The following is a 14,303-nucleotide window of genomic DNA, read 5'->3' on the forward strand; positions in this document are numbered from 1 at the left end:
TAAAAAGGTAGGAAAAATGAACAGAAATGCTTTTAAAAATGAAACCTTGAGAGAGTCTAAAGGTTCTCAGCAATTTTGTGTTTGTTCATAATTAAAAAGAACAAGCTCAAAGTTCAGTTCACACAGATGAAAATTACCTAGCAGATGGTCACAGTTCACCATTTTAAAGCATGAACTATGTTCACAAGCCTATAAATGAGCTAGCTCTACCTCATTTTGTAAATTAAGCCACAATCCTACACAAAAGAACCACATATTTCACCTTTTAAATGTGTGATCATAATATATAAAAAGAAATCGAAAACACTAGATGCAGTCAATGTATACTCTATGGCAGTGAAGCCTTTATTGAGACAAATTAAACAGAACTTCAGAAACATACAGGTACATTAAGGTTCTGTTGAAAAGATTTGTATCAAAAATGATTTCTTTCTTTCCTGATTCAGAAGCAGATATTTCCCAAGATAACTCGAATGCTTTGACTCGATGTGTCGCTTTAAATTTGAATTGGACATTGTGGACGTACAGACTTGTTTGTTAAGTCTTGGTGGGCAAACTTTGCACAAAAATTTGAGTTTTTTTCTTTCATTTGTTAGTTCATAAAATTGCAGCTCTACTTTATTATATTCTAAGAAAACAGCGCAGAAACATACAGACAAAAAAAAGGATTTTAGACTTTTTGGCTACGGCTTTTAAAACTAAAACAGATCCATTATGGAGTAAATCCAAAGTCTAAAGGAACTGAAACCAAGAATAACCTAAGAGAGTAAAAGAATAGCAAAGGAATTAACTTAAATTGAAACACCTTACTTAGATTGATTAAAACTGAGAAAGCAACTAAATTATAGCAAGATTCAACCTAAGTAAACAACAGAGGACATGATCTACACCCAGAAAAATGAATACCCCAGGACAGTAATGCTTTTATCCTCATTTTGGTTGTCTTGACTCAGTTATCACAGGGACATCCAAACCGGACTTTGTAATCCTTGCAGGTCCGATCCTTCTGGTCCTCTTGGCGGCAAACGAAACCTACTGTTGGATTGTAGCTGAAAAACAGTAAATACAATGATAGTGAGAAGAATATATTATGGCTCTGAAGTGCTTACTGTCTGGTTTGGTATGTTTGAAAAACATAGATCAGTACTTTTTTTCAAGTTTTTTACAATATGTGTGGAATGTTAACAAATTATTCTCAAAATAGTCAGGTGTGTACAATTGGACTCTAGGTTAACAAACCTCTGTATAATTTGAAAAGGCAAATATAGATTGAGAGATGTTTCCTAAAAAATATTTTGATGATTATTTCACAGAATTCTGTTTAAATGTACATTTAAAATTGTTATGTTAGAATCTGCTTTAACGTCTTACATGTGTTGTGTTTTCCTTCAGTACCAATTTATTGCTTGAATCATGCAGACTACAAAAACAAAAAAGCCTCTATATACCGTAATAGTATTTAAATACTTCATAAGGCATAATAAATGCTATTTAGTTGCTGTTTAGTTGTGGTAGTGCTTGTTTCTGTATCAAGATGTCGTTTTCAAGGCAACGTACGCATAAAAGTTCTCTCCTGTGTAAATAGCTGGGGTCAAAGTGTCAGTGGTAACAGCCTCGATATAGTGAGGTGTATTGCAAATTTCTCCCTTGTATTCATTTTGCAGGGACCTCAGAGTCTCCCAATCACCACTTCCAGAAGGGTTATCTCTATCATACCACTTCGTCCAGCACACTACAGAGAACAAAGACAGAAGAATAAACATCCCATCCTTTTGTAAAAGTGTAAGGAACAAAAAAAGTTAATTTTCATGAACAATCATTGGCTAGATGTATGTTACCTGTCTCAGCACAGTAAGGAGGGGGGCAGCTGAAGCGAACCTTGTAATCCTCACAATACCCATCAGGTTGGTCCTTCTTTCGACATATGAATCCTGTGTTTGTGTCGCTCCTGGAAAAAAAAAGTATAATTTAACAAACGTAATTGAAAGGAGCACTATTTTGTAATGTACTTAGGTTAGTAATAAAAAGATAATAGAGTAAGGAAACCACCTATACAACAAACAAAGTACTGTACAGGAAACAGCAAGATACATGAGAAACATCTTGCATGGTATAGTAAATGCAAAATATTTTGAGAAGACATACTGAAAGGAAATTGACATCACTTGAGTTATAAAGAATAATAAAGTGGAATGGTATAGGGAATAAGTAATTGAGACATGAATGTGTTTAAAATGAAAAACAAAAACACATATGAAGTAAAGAAAATCACAGAAATCTGTATGCATTTAGTAAGCAATCCAGTAAGTTGGAAGTTTAATTAAACTGCTTAAATCCTTACTGATCATCTGCAGCCTAAGAAGATTTATAATCACCAAAATTTCACACAAAATCTCATGATGAATTACAAAAGACCTCTCTCAAGAACTTTACAAGCTCATAGATGAAACACCCTGATGTATAGATAACAGACTTATTTCTAGATTTCTGAGTGTTCCAGTGAGCACTGTTGGGACTATAATCTAGAAGGGAAAAGGACATCATTAAAACATAATTTTGCTTTAACTAGATTTTTCTGACATGCTTCCAACCAAAGTACGCATATGAAGAGTTAGACAAGTTTCCTGGAAGACACAGCTCCTAGAGCTTCAGAAAGACTAGTTGGTACAAACTTATAAGAAATAGAAAACTTCTGTACAGCTATGGTCTCTATGCAGACATCAGGTAAGACTCCATTGCAGAAAAAAAGCATGGTGATGCTTGATTTTTTATTTGTTGCTGGCCATTTAAAGCTGATGAAATGACAGACATGGTCTGATCAAAGGAGATATTAGTGTAACTTTTTATGTTATTGTATATGTTTAGAATGAAGATGTCAAAATATATCAAAGCCGAAATAAAATATGCCCAGTGAGGTTTTTATGATCTGTTTTTCAATAAATAGTACTGCTAGAGTTACTAAGTTGGGAAGAACCTCTTGGAAAACTTTCTGACCACTTCTGTTCTTATTATCTATTTTAGGAAAACATCATTGTGCTTTATGTTTTATATCTCTGATCAATAATTTGACTGTGCACTAGCGAATACAGTCATAACCAATTAATAAGGGCCCGCCTTCTTATAAGATTGTCAGATTAAAAGTAACTTTAAAATAACCTTTTCCAGGTAGCACAATGCTTTCGATAAGGTCCACATTTCTGTTTTAAAATGTTTGTACATATTTATTGTAATCACGTTTCCATTGGCTGTGAGTGGAAAATCCCCATAATCACCAGAAACAAAAACCTAAAATAACATTTAATGTGAAATCATTCTATATTATATGTTTCACTTAGTAAATAACAGAAATAAATGTATAGATATTTTATAAATTTCTTATTCAATGAATATGTTTTCTGTCAATTTGTTTCTATCATTCTACTCAATAATGGCTTTGTACAATATACTCCTTTGAAATTTTGAGATCTCTCTGACTTTGTATAACATTTAGTTTAAAGGTGAACACAAATTTACTTGTGAAACCATATACTATTTTAGTAATCATATTGATTTTTCTATCAGAATAGTTCTCATTTTACATCAATTGTACAGGACATGTGCCATAAAGGTATCACAAAAATACATAATTTAAACTAGTTATGTATATCGTAAGAGCCTCTATATAAAATTCCCAAGAAAGGTTTTTTTTCTGACTGTAAATGTTTAACTTTAATGGGGAAATGAAGCTTGATTAACTTACACTTTAATTATGTCACCTGCTTCCTCTGGAGTCAGGCCAGACAGAGTGGGTTTGGGCAGATCTTTCCAGGATACTTTCTGAGAAGTCTGTTAAGATTTTCTCTGTCTCCATTACTTGAGGGGTTATCACTGTCAAACCATTGGGTCCAGCATTCTTGAGAAAACAAAAATGAAAATCTACTTACGAAGGTTGAAGGCAGGATAACATTGCAATCCTATATAGAGTTTAAAAAGGAGAAGAGAAAGTATAGGTCAAAGGAAAAATCAGTTGAATGCTTTTAAGATAATAATTAAAAAAATGCCCCTTTGATAAAATCTTGCCTGACAAGACTGGAGACAAAAATAAGAGAAAAGTTAATTAATAATTTTCAATAAAAAACACATTTATTTTTGTTTTGTTTGATTTTTAAATATTATATTGAACATTAAAAAGAGTTGAACCAGGGAAGAACAACACTTGTCAAACCACACAGATCAAAATAGGATAGTTTAGTTTTGCTCACAAGGATGTAGAACTTTTAATTACTTAATTTGTTAATTAATAACAAACACCCCATATTCCATAACTAGACCTAGTTTTATATTAATTTCCAATAACATAAAAAGTGACTGCATAGATTGGCAAGTAAAAAGTTACTTTCATTGAGCAGTAACTGAGTTAATAGCTCAGTTACGTTTTTAGAGAAGTAATAATGAATTGCAATCAGTCTTTTTTTAGGTAACTGTTTAAAAGAGGTTGCTAGGATAAACTTTTAGAAAAGCATATTCCAGAAAAATACAATAGTTTTATTGCACTTTAGAAAAGGACCACAAACGTTCAAGCTGCTATAATGACAGATACTTTCATTTGCAAGGCTACAGTAGAGCTCCCAATTATTACTATGCCTGACAGATTAAAACTTCAGGCAATCTTTTACATTTTTATGTTTCTTCTAGTTAAAGGTAATAATAGGAGAAGGCCCCAGCTGGACTTGAATCTGATAGAGATTTAGTTAGAGGGATGACATGGGGGGCTTCCAATTTCAAAGGTCTGGAGTTAATCTCAGAATATAAATGGTTACAAATATAAGTGGATACATTTAAGATTTTTCAAGCAATTATAAGAATGATCTTTTCAGTGATTATAATAATGAAATCTATGGATAGTGTTTTTCTTTTTTCTTTCAATGTATAGTAGGTGAACCTAAATTAGTAAATTGACTAAAGTTGTACCCCTTTAGCAGTGACTTACTATACTTTGAGAGATAAACATCATATTGTATTCTATCAAAAACAAACTTATTTCCTTAAATTTAAATCTGCAGTGGCCATAAATAATTATTGGAGTACATGCATCAAAAAGGTCTGTCACATCAACAAACTGCTACTTAGGTTGAAAAATATACCTATTTCTGGTCTCTGAGCCCATGATTCTGTAAAAAAAAAATAGTTTTTGTTATTCTACACATAGTTTTTTTTATTCAACCTAAAAACAAAACAAAAATAGTTATTGTCATTTCAGGCCAAACTTACCAAAGATCAGTCCAGCCACAATTAAAACACTGACCTAGTAAAAAATAAAAACAATGTCAAATCTAAATTTTTGTTAAGTAAAATTTATGAATCTGGATTTCACATTTCAAAATACAGCTTAAAAAGTTATACATTACCAATCTGTTCATAGCAGCAGATGAAGGAGTTTCTGACTGTTAAACACCCACACACAAATAACTAAGAGCAGCACAATTCAGCTGTAAGGCTCTCTGCAGTTTTATATCATCACTTCTCCGCCCTTGCTTCCATCTAATTACCGTTAAATATGCAACTAGAACACTTAACAGCATTTTTGCATACTTGTAAATACAAACAACACAAAGGAATTACAGCCCCAACTTGCTTTGCTGCTCACTTAGAATTTATTTACGGAAAGTTTTCTAAGAGGTTAAATGGAGGACCTAGGAAGAAAACAGCACCATTAACCCCACAGATACAGCCTGTGGGATAAACAAGTTTATCGAGGATCAATTTATCTTATGGGTCCAGTGTCCCTGAGTGACAGTTACCGTAAGACAACTTTAGAGGGCCATTGTGCTGCAGGTTTTAGATATGTCACTGCTCCAATAACACTGACTCAACTAGCTGACATGCTTCTTTAGCATATCATTAAAGGGACTTGCATTGTATTTTGATGTGTTGACCCTGCAAAAGCTGATACCATTTGAATTGAATAGCTAAGGTACTTTATATCTATCTTCAGCAGTTGACACAAATCTCAATGATGACCAGAACCGGAGACTGAAAAGACCAGCTTTACATGTACAGCATAATTTAGGTCATTCTTTAAATGTAAAAAAAAAAATCTAAACTAAATGTAAATAGAAGAAAAGTCGAAATTAATCACAAATTAGCTCAGTCATTGCTAACTTGAATTCATTAACATAAAGGCAAGGGCTTTTATCTGTTAAAGGTGATATAATCACGCTTCTATCAGCTAGTGCAGACTAAACCCTATTAAAGGGAATAGTTGTCTTGCAATTACGCTGCTTTTACTTCTTTATCTACATCATTTACTAAATTGCTCCATTGATTGTTCAAAACAAAACACACTTTACTTCTTTAAATATGGTGCTAGGCACTATGTTGCGTTATATCCTTGTGACTTTTATTTCTATGCAGAATAAAAAGACGAGTGGAAAATCCCAACAGTTTTACTGGCACCATGAAAAATCTCACTTTGCTGCTTTGTACTTGTTGTTCTCTGTCCAGTTTAGCAGGATTGCTGACCCTTGTTGTGGTATGTAAAGGCCCTTCAATTTCACCTGTGGCTCAATAGATGACATCTGTGGAGGAAACATTTGTGGGGTTTCACCATTGTTCCTCAAAGTCTAAATCACAGATAATATCTAAACACAAAGGTAATTTATTATATATATATTATTAATATATTAATATTAATATATTATATTATATATTATATTATATTTGAGCAGAAAGGGAACATTCTGGCTGTGACTCCAAAGAAGTAATGCCAAACACATACTGTATATCTGTTGCAATGTCAATTTTACATTCTAGATATCAGGAATAAAATAGGCTTCATTTTGTTCTAGATACATAAACATAAAAGTCTCTCTGAGAGTTTTTAAATGTCATATATATCTGGTTAGTACAGATGTGCGTTTGCTACGAAAAAAAATCTTAATGTATGATTTCAACTCAAGATTCTAGAATGTTGCACTAACAAGTGTATGTAAATGTTACAAAATTGTATTTTACATTGACTTAGCAACCATTTAAAACAATTTTGTTTTTTAAGTCTGACTGGCTGATACCAGTTTTGTGAATATGGATTTTCCTTGTCTATCTTTGAGGAATAGATCTTGTTTCAAAGATACATTATTTAATTTGCTAATTAAAATTTAAACATTTTAAATAGGCGTATTTGTCTGAAACACATGTAAATAAATAATTAAAATAGATCTACACAAGTTTCAAAGCCTATCCCAAACAGCATGAGAGCAAAAACATTCAGTATCAAGGTGTGTTAAAGTAAAGCTATGTGTCTACAGCTTGAAGCTTTCTCTCTCCGGTTCTTTTTGCTTGAAAAGAGATAATTCGGGACAAACTCTATAACACTTCATAACGTATATGTAAAAATTAACCATGAGACATGACAGCAGAGTTGATAGAAATTGTAATCTTACTCAGATCAGAGAAGTTGCTCAGGGTTAAAGAAGGCAGCTGCTTACCAACCACTTACCACTTCTCGTGAAATGGCCACGATTAAAAGTTAAAGAGGCATTTTATACAACTCCAATATTCCACATCATAACATAATTACATCATACACCTTTGCAGATGAGGAGACATCCATGGCTCCAGCTTTATCAAAATGTTACACTTTGTTCTTAGCTGAAGGACATCACTCTCATTCCATTCCCATATCTTTGCCACGTACAGAATGAAGATGATACGTGTATATCCGGACAGAAGAAGTGTCTTAATTAGATAAACTACTAGGGAAAACATTAGTTCTGACACGCAAGTAGGATATAATAAACTGACACATCATCAATGACAATTATCATTAATAACAGGTGCATTGTGGGAAATTTTGAGTCCACTGCTTTTAGATTGAATAGACATTCAGACACTCATATAAAATGTCGTAACCACTATATCAGGCTCAATATAGGGGTCTCGTCCAAACTCAAGGGGTTAAGTTGGATTTTCGGACACCGCCTTTGTTTCCATTTTCTTTTTTGCTGCTTATGAAATGTACCCTCAGGTGGAGCCACCACTGGTGCTGGTAGTGACAGGTGTTCTGCATTTCAGGTCCTTCCTAAGGAGCCTATTCCCAGTTCTTCTTTGCCAGAGTGATAACTATGTGTGGTATTTCTCTTGCTTTCCCAGCATTCTGGTCTCTAGCTGTAACTAAAGCATGATACTCTGGCTTTGAAACCTTGTCAGTTTGTTTTCTACTGTTCCTGTTCCCTGGTTCCTTCATGGTGAAGTATCCTCCCATGCCCCTTGGTTGCTGTCCAACCTCCGCAAGAACCTCTCGGATCAAGTTACTCTTGTTGACTGCTTCTCTGGATCCACCTTCGTACCCTGCTCGCCCTCCATTATAAATACAACCTGACAGTGATCTCCCTCCACCCAGTGTTCACTCATCCAACACTAACCTTAATCCCGGATCAGTCAACTTCTCATTGACTCCAAGGCTCCTGGATCCTATCGTTTTTTATTTTTGCAATTTTTTTCCTGGTAGTTCCCTGCAGCCCAAACAGTAAAAACTGCAACATGTCTGCACAGTTTTCTCCTTTATTGAAACTTCAACCTTAATCAATCTGCTTATCCCCTGTAATCTAGTGGATCATAATTCCTGGTCCCTGGCCTACTGGAAACATTCATTCATTGTTTGTAAATAAACTCCTAATTTCATCTTCACCTCCTGTGAATATTATGCATATGGGTTTAAACAAAAACTAAAAACATGTCCATTTCAGTATTTATCAAACCCCCAACAACTTAATGGTTGTTGTTGTTATCCGAGTTTAGCACAGTTCAGCTTATATCAACTTGCATAATTTTTTCAGATGGAAGTGGAAAAGCATTTTTGAGTCTCAGTGGCTTATTTACCAATAATTATGTTTTTACTTTTTATAGTTTTAAAACAATTCAGAGAATTCCGAGAAAACACTCATAACTTCATTATGCAAATATAATTCTTATCTAATGCCTATTTAGATCATAACAGATGAAACCAACTGTAAAGAAAACGCATCATATATATTTAATAATACCTTTTCCTCAAAGAAATATAGAACATTCTACATCAAATTCAGTTGAATAATACAGCAGGCCACCTCAAAATTTTGTATGTCTTTGTGGGAATTAAATTAGTGTTAAGAAAATACTTCTTTTGGGAAACAAAATAACTTCTGCCTGATTGTGATTTTTAAGAATATATAACATTTTGTTAAAACCCCCACATGAGAGTACAAAGTACAAAGATACAGTACAAAGATAACTGATCACAGGTTATTGTAACTTTTACACCGCTAGAATCAGTACAATCTTAGTTTGCAAAAATAAAATGATGTAAACATTTTGAACGTATCAATTAGAAAGCTAAAGATGACCTTATAATTTTTTGCACAAAAATCAGAATCTAATTCTGTATATAAAGATAAATAAAAGATATGTTACTTAGCTGACAGACTTCATTTGGCCATTTTTGTTTTCAACTGGCAAAATAAAAAGTAAAAAGTGTAAAAGGTATAGAATTTTTTAAATTTTTACTTGTTTTTGTGTGGGCATGGCTGTATGTGCAGCGAGTTGGGTAGGGGATTGGGGTATGGCTCAGGGGGGTGTTAGTTTTTTCTTTTGTTTTTTATGTACAAACTGTAACTTGAAAATGTGGAAAGTATCCAAAAAATATCATCAGTCTGTTAGGGTGAGCATAGATCTATGTTCCTCACTCAATATCAAAGACTGTAGTCTTGATCAACAGAACAGTTTCGGATCGCTGTATTATAATTGCTTATAAGAACACAGACTAGGCAAATTAAAAGTTTTATAGAGGTTATGTTGAGGTGAAATAGAATTCAAGGACCTGTAGTTGAATTGTGCATTAGTCTCTGTTATTTAGAACACATGATAAACATCATATACAATATGTTGGACAAATAAGAAAATAACATCAATAATTTTCATTTGCTTTTATTTTCCATAGTTTTTTTTTAATCATTAAAGTTATTCCATTGCCACTTACAAACAGACAAAGACCTATCACCTCCTTACATTTTTTAAAGACACCAAGAAAAAAAAGTCACAGTCACAAGCATAAACTGTTGGGATCCTCAGGCTTGCCCACCAGAGGGCGCCGAGGATCCTCTTCTGCTTTCTTTGTCTTTCCCTTAGGGCTGGAGTCCCAAGGTTCTGGAGATTACCCTCTGCCTCCAGCAGAGTGCGCCGTGGGTCCTCCTGAGCTGAACCTCCCACACACCTGTGGCTGATCTACTAATCAGGAGGACCACAGTATATAAGCTGACTTCAGACCTTGATTCCACGCCGCAGTGTTGATCTTAGTTGGTTAGCTTCCTGAACCTTCTGCTATTGACTGAGTCTTGGTTGTTCCTAGGTCGAGACCAGATTCTAACATCTCTTATCTCTGCCTCACAGGGATCCTGTCTCTTCGTGAAAGCTCTGGATGAGCTTAACCTCCTGCCTCTTCGTGAAAGCTCTGGATGAGCTTAACCTCCTGTCTCCTCGTGAAGCTCTGGAAGAGCTTAACCTCCTGTCCCTTCGTGAAGCTCTGGTAGAGCTGTCTCCCTGGCAACCTGTCTCCGGTCTGCAGCTCTGGGAGAGCTGCATCACAGGAAACCAGTCTCAAGCCTGAAGCTCTTGGAAAACCTAACCTGCTAAGCTGCCATGGTGAGCCAACCCGAAGATTCCCACATGGTTGAAACCTGACGACCCCTATGTGGAGTTTCCCTAGAGGTTCCCATGTGGATTTCCCGTGTCTTCCCTGTTGTTCTCTGAGTTGAGCTGGAAGCTCAGATCTTAGTTAGCTTTGCTAAGCTAACAGCTAGAGGCTTGGCCCCTCATGAACTCTGAAACCAACCATCTCCATTTCCCTGCTCGGACCCCAGTGAACCAGCCCCCCCCGGACTGAACTGTACCTGTTCATTTCATTGTGCTTGTGCCTTAAATAAACTCTTTGGACTTTTACCAGTGCCTCCGTGTGTGTTCTGCATCTTGGGCTTACTCTCTGACACCAATCATGACATAAACATTATATTTGAGAATTGGAAATTTAAATCAATCAGAAAAAAATATATCAGAAAAAAAAAGGTTTACGATTAGTTTCTATCCTTTATTCATTCTCCATAGTAGACAGATCACAATTTTCCATTTTTTCCATTGCCTTGGCTTTAACCCAAATAGACAGGCATGATTTGGTTGTTTCCTTGGACCCTCCTGCATGGCCTTCACTGGCTTTAGGTCGCCTAGGGACAGGAGCATCCGAAGCGTACTTTGTAATCTCTGCAGCTGCCATTACTCTGGTCCTGATTACGGCAAACCAACCCTTTTGTGGGACTGTAGCTGAATGAGAGGAATTTATGGTAAATTTGCACATGTTCTTTTAATCTCACAAATGAAACAGCTTTAATGGTGTTTAAGAATTAGGTGTGATGATATTAATCATTATGGTTTGCTATCAGTTTCACTCAAAGCAATAGTATCAATTTACTAACTTACAAATTAAATTGAAGACAGTGTGAACCATTGTTATGTCCTTATATAATGTATGCTAAATATTCTCCTGAATGTTCATACTTTTGTGTCAAATATAAGTGTAATGTGGTAGCATATGCTTCAATTCAATAATACAAATATAAAGGAAACTATGGTAATTTGGATATGAAATATTTTCTAGGACAACTTACGAATAGAAGTTCTGTCCTGTTCTGATGGCTGGGATGCTGTCATCAACGGTAACAGCTTCGATGTACACAGGTTCAGAACAAAGGTGGCTTCCTGGATTTTCTTTGATCAGGGCACTCAGATGCTCCCAGTCCCCTGATCCACTGGGCTTATCTCGATTGTACCATTTAGTCCAGCACACTGCAAGAGCAAATAGTCAAACAACTGTACTAATGTAGTAGAAAGATTAAATTATAGAAGAAAGATGGTTGAATAAACTCTTAATCCAGTGCCTTAAAAGTTTATTTCAAATGAGTACCATAAAACATAAGTACCATTTTTACAGGATGTAGCTTCGCAGCTGAAGCGAACTTTATAGTCATAGCAATATCGGTCATCCTGATCCTTATTCCGGCATATCAGTCCAGATTTAAGATCATACCTGAAAAGAAAGAAACAAACTGTGACCGAAGCATGTCAAAAAAAGATATTAACTTCTGGAATTTAATGTCCTGACCTTTACAAAGGTTTGCAAAGTGTTTTAGGCTTTCAGGCACTGATGAAGAACAGTTTGTATTAACTTCAAATGGAAAAAACTATGGAATAGTGTTGGCCTACGTAGCTGATCTTCTAATTTTCATTAAAATGTATAAAGGTGTTCATGATAGAAAAACAATAAATAAAAAGAAAACAGGACATCCTCCAAAGCACAGCAAGATGCAAAATTAAGGAAGACAAAGGGGAACATGGTTTTCATGGAAGCGCTCCAGAGCTAAAAACACTACTTGATTAAAAGGCCACAAAGGCACTTCTAAGATTTGCCAAAAAATGTCATTCATCTTTTAGACCTTTAGGCTGATATTTTGACAAATAAAAAAAGTTGATCATTTTTGAAAGGCATCGATCATTTTACTTCTTGCATAACACTAGCAACATTTTAGGACAAGACAAACAAGAACAAACAGAAATAGAAAGTTTTTTTTTTTCAGATAGTCCTAGCTGGTTTGAATACCATGTTTTCATTCAAAACAGAAATACTCATTTCAAACCATAATAAAGACATAGTAAGGTTGGCACACACGAACATGAAACAAACAACTTTTACAACTAGATAACATAACAAGCTAAATTGGAATACTTGAGAAATGATTATATATTGTAAAAACAGCATTCTTACATAAATCCTAAGTATACTGTTACCTGGCATGTTTAAAAATTATGTTAGCGTAAACATCCACAACAGTAAAAAATCTGTTTGATACAAGTTTGTCTTTGCATATTTCCTTGTAAATTTTCTTGCGTTCTCTTATGATGTATTTCTATTGTATCTGTTTCAGGATGTTGTCGAACATATTGAATGTTCTTTATCATTGAGCTGTGTATAACAATTAAAAAACGCACACTTTACCACACTTACCGATAAAGTGTCTCCCCAGCCGCACTAACAGTAATTCCTGAAACAGTCAAAGCCTCAATATCTCTGGGGTCAAGGCAGATCTGCCCTGGATTCTCTTTGCGAAGATCATCTAAAGTCTCCCAGTCTCCAGTTCCAGAAGGATTATCTCTATCAAACCACTGTGTCCATTCCTCTGGAATAACACATCTCAAATTTAGGCTGTTCAGTATTTGACTGAAGGTATTTATTTAACTAGGCTGAAATCAAAGGTATTGGTACTTACGAATGTGGGGAGGATTGCTGCAGCCTGGTACTAAAATAAAGTGAAAAATGAAAATTGAAACCATAAAGAAACAAATAAAATACATTTAATAGTCAAAATTAACAACATTTCAGAGTTCTAACAATTGTGGAACAAAAGACTGGAGTTTGGTTTGATGCTTTTTAAAACCAATACACAGTTTATCACCTTGTTGACTTGGTCCAACATAACCTGTGGAATAAAAAGAAAATAACCATAGTTACTGTTTTTGAACAACATAGATATCAGAGGAATTTTTTTGTAGATAGGTGTTTATACACTGAACATACCAAGCAGCAGGACTGCAGCAATGGCAAGGCTTGTCTAAGAAACAGAATTTATATATATAGGTTGTCATCATTTATTAATGGTGCTCAAAACAAGTGTTATAATGTTACCACAAATAAATACCTGCTTGATCATCATTGCAGAGATCAGATGTTCTTTGACTCTTAAAAAGAAAGATTATTATTCACAGAGAGTTTTTTCTTTCTTTCCAGTAAACATCTAATCATTACTTTCAATAAGTGCACTAAAATGACCAAAAAAATTACCTTAGAAAATAAGAGGGAACTTAGCTAGAAGTTCGCTAAGTCCAGTGAGATGACTGTCTATTCTCCAGTCCTTTTATAGGGGCAAGTTTTACCCTCTGGAACTGTTTTGAAATTCTAAGGTGGGCTGGCCTTTTTTTTTTTGCGGAAAATTTAAATCTTGTTTTGCTGCATTTCTGCTTGGAATTATGCAGAAAAAAACTAAAAAACACAAGCGATGCATTCCAGCAGGCGGACCGATAGCTACATGACTCCTCAAATTCTCTCCCTTGTGTGGGTTGATTATTTGGTAAATGACGAGTTGTTTGCAATTATTCAGACATTCTCTGTGTCTCTTTTCAAAGCTACCATTCCTGTTGTCTGTTTGGTTAAATTTGCTACCTGTTTTTAAAGCTTAAAGTTTGAT

General features: G+C 34.8%; 2 protein-coding genes across 2 annotated transcripts; both read right to left on the reverse strand.

The window, feature by feature from the left end:
- Positions 1–616: 616 nt before the first annotated feature.
- On the reverse strand, positions 617–5,471 carry LOC119779166 (cartilage intermediate layer protein 2-like). The gene is given in 10 exon segments (XM_038278724.1): positions 617–1,049; positions 1,558–1,732; positions 1,839–1,948; positions 3,740–3,785; positions 3,788–3,892; positions 3,924–3,953; positions 4,060–4,068; positions 5,124–5,150; positions 5,251–5,284; positions 5,388–5,471. Coding segments are annotated over 10 exon segments (648 nt in total). The 5' UTR covers positions 5,400–5,471; the 3' UTR covers positions 617–949.
- A 5,580-nt stretch (positions 5,472–11,051) lies between these two features.
- On the reverse strand, positions 11,052–13,968 carry si:dkey-205h13.2 (cartilage intermediate layer protein 2). The gene is made up of 9 exons (XM_038278677.1): positions 13,901–13,968; positions 13,758–13,797; positions 13,637–13,670; positions 13,515–13,538; positions 13,329–13,358; positions 13,067–13,238; positions 11,985–12,091; positions 11,673–11,850; positions 11,052–11,328 (listed from the first exon to the last, which is right to left on the reverse strand). The coding sequence occupies exons 2-9, from the start codon at positions 13,770–13,772 to the stop codon at positions 11,232–11,234; spliced, it is 657 nt and encodes a 218-aa protein (XP_038134605.1). The 5' UTR covers positions 13,773–13,797; positions 13,901–13,968; the 3' UTR covers positions 11,052–11,231.
- Positions 13,969–14,303: the final 335 nt, after the last annotated feature.

Source organism: Cyprinodon tularosa, unplaced genomic scaffold (genome assembly GCF_016077235.1).
Source record: "Cyprinodon tularosa strain WSP-4 unplaced genomic scaffold, ASM1607723v1 ctg143, whole genome shotgun sequence".
Taxonomy (NCBI): domain Eukaryota; kingdom Metazoa; phylum Chordata; class Actinopteri; order Cyprinodontiformes; family Cyprinodontidae; genus Cyprinodon; species Cyprinodon tularosa.